The 7,500-nt window shown below is 40.5% G+C and overlaps 1 protein-coding gene across 1 annotated transcript in view; it reads left to right on the top strand.

Moving 5' to 3' along the window:
• LOC120562456 (C-myc promoter-binding protein-like) overlaps positions 1-7,500 on the top strand; it is a gene marked incomplete at its 3' end in the record, with an annotated part of 41,129 nt that overhangs the window by 14,351 nt on the left and 19,278 nt on the right. Inside the window, 2 exon segments of the mRNA XM_039806169.1 lie at positions 581-822; positions 5,399-5,465. Coding sequence (XP_039662103.1) covers positions 581-822; positions 5,399-5,465 — 309 coding nt within the window.

Below are 7,500 nucleotides of genomic sequence, written 5' to 3' on the forward strand. Positions count from 1 at the left end.
ACACACACACACAGAGACACACACACAGAGACACACACACACAGAGAGACACACACACAGAGACACACACACACAGAGACACACACACAGAGACACATACACACAGACACACACACAGACACACAGAGAGAGAGACAAACACACACAGAGACACACACACAGAGACACACACACACAGAGACACACACACACACACACAGAGAGACACACACACAGAGAGACACACACACAGAGACACACACACACGGAGCACACACACACAGAGAGACAACACACAGAGACACACACACACACATTTTGTTTATTATTTAAAAAATAAAATTTTTTTATTTATATTTACATTTTTGGGGGTTGCTGTTAAAAATAATAAAAAAAAAAAAAAAAAATTGTTTAAAAAAAAAAAAAATAATAAAAAAAAAAAAAAAAAATATTGTAGTGGTTGGTAACTTGTTGTGTTGGACCTGGTCTGTCTGTCTGTCTGTCTGTCTGTCTGTCTGTCTGTCTGTTCTGTCTGTCTGTCTGTCAGTCAGTCTGTCTGTCTGTCTGTCTGTGACAGCCTCTGCCCCCCCCCCCTCTGCAGGTCTACGGAGCAGCCATCCAGTTCTACGAGTCCTTCTCCCGGGACCTGCTGTCGGAGCGGCAGAGCGTGCGGCTCGGGCTGCTCAGCGTGGTGGACCGGAGGCCCATCACCAGCCGCAGCCTGCAGGTGAAGAAGAGCATCTGTGTCCTCTCCCACTGGCCCTTCTTCACCGTCTTCCAGAAGTTCCTCACCTTCGTGTACAGATACTCCATCTCCGGGCCCCACGTCCTGCCGCTCGAAAAGTCAGTGCTCCCAGTTTTTCTCTTCGCAGACCAAATCAGATCTGCTGCCGTTTCATTGAGGAGTTATTTATCGCTAGGGCTGCACCCTATGAGGAAAATATGCGATAACGTTGTAGAATATCGCGATAACGATATCATTTGCGATAAATAAACAGATATTGAAGTGTTCTCAGTTCTGCTGCTTTCAGTTTTCTGTTAAAATACAACAAATTGATTGTTGATGTTAACACAAATGAAAGGAAATCATTTCTAACTTTCTTTTATTGAACATTAAATTGAATATAAAAGGCAGCGCTAATAAATAGGGCTGCCACCTCTTAGTCGATTGGTCGACTAATCGGTAGTTTTGGTCTTAGTCGACTAAGATTTCTTTAGTCGATTAGTCATTTTTTTATGCTTATTCGTGCTTAATTACTCATTTCCAAGAAACTTCTGAGCACATTTATGGTAAACACAAGAATTAAAGTGGTGCTTTTGCAGGATTAATTGTGGAGAAACTCAGTTTTACAGATGGTTAATTAACTACATTTATATTGTGCTTTTCTAGTCTTAACCACCTCTCAAAGCGCACAGCTCTGTCGATTAAATCAACTAATCGATTAGTCGACAAAATCGTATAAGTGTTAGTCGACTAAGAATTTCTTTAGTCGAGGACAGCCCTACTAATAAAGAATGACTTTATGTCATTTATGTTTTCTACTGATATTTTCTTTCACCTAAAATGAAGAATCAGTTTTGTGTCTATAGCGATATGTCTTAGCCTTTCGCGATGTGTATATATATCGTAGGGGTGGGAATCACCAGAGGCCTCACGATACGATATCATCACGATACTTATGTCACGATACGATATTATTGCGATATTTTAAACTATATTTGCAATATTCTGCGATATATTGCAAAGTATTACCTTTTTTCCAACTTCAAATTTATCCCAATTTCAAATGATGTGCCCAAAAGGAAACTTTGTCAACATCTGTTTTATCTAAAAAGACACATTTCTCTGTTTGTTCAGCTCACTTCAATGTTATTGCTGCAAAATGGGGATTTTCAAAAATATTGCGATACTATGCTGTATCGATTTGTCCCTCCACCCCTAGTATATTGCGCCAGTTGATATTGCGATGACGATTAAAAAAAAAAACAATATATTGTGCAGCCCTGTTTATCGGGTAAAGTAAAATAAGAAGAGACACTGGTCTGGTCATTAAAAAAAAAAGGGAGGTAAGGATGAAGAATTGAGGCATTTACAATAATGTGGATATGAGAAAATGATTATATTAAAAAGTAATAAGGACACCAGCCTTACTAGTATTTGTTGCTGGTCTTCTTTCCTCTGTGGACTGCTGTGTCTGAGTATCTGCTCCAAATTGTACTGGCTGTACATCACAGCCCCACTTCACCTCTGTGTGTTTACATGCACAGCAGTGACAGGGGTATGGTTAAGTGAATAATAGGGTTGGGTGCTGAACTCCACCGAATTAGGTCAGTACTGCCAAGGAGTACTTTAAATCAAACAGTTCCAAGTAGTTACAGGAACGTAGTTATAGGAACAGTACACTTCTAAACACTTCTACTAACTACTCTCCCCAAAAAAACAATATTAATACAATATTAAAGGTCCCATGACATGGTGCTCTTTGGATGCTTTTATATAGACCTTAGTGGTCCCTTAATACTGTATCTGAAGTCTCTTTTATATAGACCTTAGTGGTCCCTTAATACTGTATCTGAAGTCTCTTTTATATAGGCCTTAGTGGTCCTCTAATACTGTATCTGAAGTCTCTTTTAGATAGACCTTAGTGGTCCCCTAATACTGTATCTGAAGTCTCTTTTATATAGACCTTAGTGGTCCCCTAATACTGTATCTGAAGTCTCTTTTATATAGACCTTAGTGGTCCCCTAATACTGTATCTGAAGTCTCTTTTATATAGACCTTAGTGGTCCCCTAATACTGTATCTGAAGTCTCTTTTATACAGACCTTAGTGGTCTCCTAATACTGTATCTGAAGTCTTTTTTATATAGACCTTAGTGGTCCCCTAATACTGTATCTGAAGTCTCTTTTATATAGACCTTAGTGGTCCCCTAATACTGTATCTGAAGTCTCTCTTTTATATAGACCTTAGTGGTCCCCTAATACTGTATCTGAAGTCTCTCTTTTATATAGACCTTAGTGGTCCCCTAATACTGTATCTGAAGTCTCTCTTTTATATAGACCTTAGTGGTCCCCTAATACTGTATCTGAAGTCTCTCTTTTATATAGACCTTAGTGGTCCCCTAATACTGTATCTGAAGTCTCTTTTATATAGGCCTTAGTGGTCCCCTAATACTGTATCTTAAGTCTCTTTTATATAGACCTTAGTGGTCCCCTAATACTGTATCTGAAGTCTCTTTTATATAGACCTTAGTGGTCCCCTAATACTGTATCTGAAGTCTCTTTTATATAGACCTTAGTGGTCCCCTAATACTGTATCTGAAGTCTCTTTTATATAGGCCTTAGTGGTCCCCTAATACTGTATCTGAAGTCTCTTTTATATAGGCCTTAGTGGTCCCCTAATACTGTATCTGAAGTCTCTTTTATATAGACCTTAGTGGTCCCCTAATACTGTATCTGAAGTATCTTTTATATAGGCCTTAGCAGAGGTGGGTAGTAACGAGTTACATTTACTTGAGTAAGTTTTTGAAAGAATTATACTTCCAGGAGTAGTTTTAAATCACTATACTTTTTACTTTTACTTGAGTAGATTTGTGAAGAAGAAACTGTACTCTTACTCCGCTACATTAGGCTACAACGAGCTCGTTACTCTTCTTTTTACCTCTTTGGTATTCATGCGTCATTGTTTTTATCCCCCACCCCCGCGTACGCCTCATTTTAATGTTTTATTTTTGACAGAGAGAGAGACTTGCGCTAAATGCTCTACCACGTGGCTGTGTTTCACCAATCAGACGTAGTTGTGCAGTCTCGTCACCATACTCAATCTCATCGGCGGGACGGGTTAGCTTTACAATGTCAGAATCAACCATCGGCAATGCAGACACAGATGACGAGGAACACCCCAGAGGCCAGATCAACATGTCCTGGATCTCTTTCAGTTACCGCAAGCTTTGTCACAACCACTGACATATATAACGGTGGTTAACAACTAGTTCAGTCGACCCAGGGTTTCCCAATCTAGCGGCGCATGTTCACATAGAAGAGGCGATGTTTGCACAACGTGACCAATTTTAGCCACATATTTTACATAAGAAGAGCAGACTATAATTCTACATAAATATGAAGAACACAGACACGGTTTTACAGTCGCTTCTAATACTGCTGAAGTTCTCTGAAGTCTCTTTTATATAGACCTTAGTGGTCCCCTAATACTGTATCTGAAGTCTCTTTTATATAGACCTTAGTGGTCCCCTAATACTGTATCTGAAGTCTTTTATATAGACCTTAGTGGTCCTCTAATACTGTATCTGAAGTCTTTTATATAGACCTTAGTGGTCCCCTAATACTGTATCTGAAGTCTCTTTTATATAGGCCTTAGTGGTCCCCTAATACTGTATCTGAAGTCTCTTTTATATAGACCTTAGTGGTCCCCTAATACTGTATCTGAAGTCTCTTTTATACAGACCTTAGTGGTCCCCTAATACTGTATCTGAAGTCTCTTTTATATAGACCTTAGTGGTCCCCTAATACTGTATCCGAAGTCTCTTTTATACAGACCTTAGTGGTCCCCTAATACTGTATCTGAAGTTCCTTTTATATAGACCTTAGTGGTCCCCTAATACTGTATCTGAAGTCTCTTTTATATAGGCCTTAGTGGTCCCCTAATACTGTATCTGAAGTCTCTTTATATAGACCTTAGTGGCTCCTCTAATACTGTATCTGAAGTCTCTTTTATATAGACCTTAGTGGTCCCCTAATACTGTATCTGAAGTCTCTTTTATATAGACCTTAGTGGTCCCCTAATACTGTATCTGAAGTCTCTTTTATATAGACCTTAGTGGTCCCCTAATACTGTATCTGAAGTCTCTTTTATATAGACCTTAGTGGTCCCCTAATACTGTATCTGAAGTCTCTTTTATATAGACCTTAGTGGTCCCCTAATACTGTATCTGAAGTCTCTTTTATATAGACCTTAGTGGTCCCCTAATACTGTATCTGAAGTCTCTTTTATATAGACCTTAGTGGTCCCCTAATACTGTATCTGAAGTCTCTTTTATATAGACCTTAGTGGTCCCCTAATACTGTATCTGAAGTCTCTTTATATAGACCTTAGTGGTCCCCTAATACTGTATCTGAAGTCTCTTTTATATAGACCTTAGTGGTCCTCTAATACTGTATCTGAAGTCTCTTTTATATAGGCCTTAGTGGTCCCCTAATACTGTATCTGAAGTCTCTTTTATATAGACCTTAGTGGTCCCCTAATACTGTATCTGAAGTCTCTTTTATATAGACCTTAGTGGTCCTCTAATACTGTATCTGAAGGCCTTTAGGGCTCGGGTGCTGCACCTAAACCTTGTAAAATGGCAGTAAAAACCGTGCCTGACTGATGTGTTTCCCCCTGATGTTTTCTCTCTCTGCAGACACATCTCCAGCTTCATGCACAACGTCCCGTTTCCTTCCCCGCAGCGGCCTCGCATCCTCGTTCAGGTACACGCCGAGACTCGAACCTCCAACATGCGATGCCTGTGTTCTACATCAGGTCGGCAAAAACGACACAGTGTGACTTTAGAAGTCCACAAGTATGGCGAAGGGGAAAGGAAAACCTGCAGCAAATCAGTTTCCCAACATCTGAACACAGAGAAGAATAACATGTATTTGTCCTCACAGGTTTATAAAAACCAGCATCAGAGGAAACCAGACTTTTAATTTCCCTTTACTTCCTCCTCCAACAGGGTGTAGGCGGTGAGATCTGGTCGCGACCTCAACTTGGTAACTGTGCCAGAAATCAGAAGCAGTCGTTCCAAGTTGATTGTTTCCAGTTAGCGTGCAAAATTTCTTGACATAATTCCTCCAATCAAAACGTAATTTACTGATGATTCATCAGGTTTTAGAGGTGATTTCAATCAGCTGCATGCAGGTGGATCATCATAACTGTATCGTAGCGTGGGCTAAACGATGAGTCAATCATTTAGAGTTTGTGTCGGGATCGTCTTGAAATGTTATTATAATAATAGGTATATATTAAAGGTGCGCTATGAGTTCCTGCATGGTTTCAGCGCAGTTAAAATTTTTGTCTCAAATCGTAGGCGTCTCTCTTTAATCCGCTAGCTGCCTGTCCCTTGAACACACCGTGAAAAAGGCCGGTCTCGGGAGACCACACAGGGCTCGTTAACGTCAAACAGACACCAGGGGCACAGGCTGTGCACCGAAATACAACAAACACGTTCCAGCCAATCAGCGACAAGATGGTTGGGGGAGGAGGGGTGTGGTTTAGTGCGCATGTGCTTAATGTGGGGTGGGGAGGGCAACCCCAAACCTAACCCCAACGAACCATCTTGTCGCTGATTGGCCGGAGCGTGGTTTGTTGTATTTTGGTGCACAGCCTGTGCCCCTAGTTACCCCGGTGGTGTTTCCTGAGACCAGGCTTTTTCACGGTGTGTTCAGGGGCAGCTAGCTGATCAAGGAGAGACGCCTACGATTTGAGACAAAAATTAAATTGCGCTTAAACCATGCAGGAACTCATAGTGCACCTTTTAATAGCCACAACAGTCCTGAAATTGTAAAGATTTTGGTCATCGTTCAGGTCAGTTACAGGAACTTTTAACTCACCAACTTCAGATTCACAGCAGCTGGATCCATCAGTGAAACAAACCTACTGTATGACGAGGATCGATCACATTCGGTTCCACTTAAAGTGTCAAAGTTTCGAACCCACTGATTGGTAGTGAGTGAAAACAAATAAACTACCTGTTAAACCTTTAAGGGTCACTTAAGTATTTTCCAACCGGGACCCTATTTTCCCTATGTTTTTCTGTCCAAGCGACTGATGGGTACAACCTTTTTTTAAATTAGTCCAGTATTAAGAAAGATCACTGCAGTCGGGAGCCACTATGTTCACCAGTCATCAGTCATCAGTCAGCGTCCACTAAAAGTTCTGTTGTTGCCGCTGACAGACTCAGATTATTATTCTAAGTGTCTGACAACATTATGGAAAGGAACCCTACAGAGATAGAGCTTTTAGTTAAAGAGTAAGATCCTTTTAGTTTAACATGAAACAGCCCCAAAATCACCATCACCAAACTACACCAGACTGCATGTAAATAATCAGGACTTTTAGCGTGTATAGAGCCAGCATATATCCACCAGACTCCATGTAAATAATCAGGACTTTTAGCGTGTATAGAGCCAGCATATCTCCACCAGACTCCATGTAAATAATCAGGACTTTTAGCGTGTATAGTCAGCAAAATCTCCACCAGACTCCATGTAAATAATCAGGATTTTAGCGTGTATAGTCAGCAAAATCTCCACCAACTCCATGTAAATAATCAGGACTTGAGCGTATAGGGGCGCATATTTCCACCAGACTCCATGTAAATAATCAGGACTTTTAGCGTATATAGGGCCAGCATATTTCCACCAGACTCCATGTAAATAATCAGGACTTTTAGCGTGTATAGCCAGCATATTTCCACCAGACTCCATGTAAATAATCAGGACTTTTAGCGATCCACCAACCATG

This window comes from Perca fluviatilis, chromosome 7 (assembly GCF_010015445.1).
Source record: "Perca fluviatilis chromosome 7, GENO_Pfluv_1.0, whole genome shotgun sequence".
Taxonomy (NCBI): domain Eukaryota; kingdom Metazoa; phylum Chordata; class Actinopteri; order Perciformes; family Percidae; genus Perca; species Perca fluviatilis.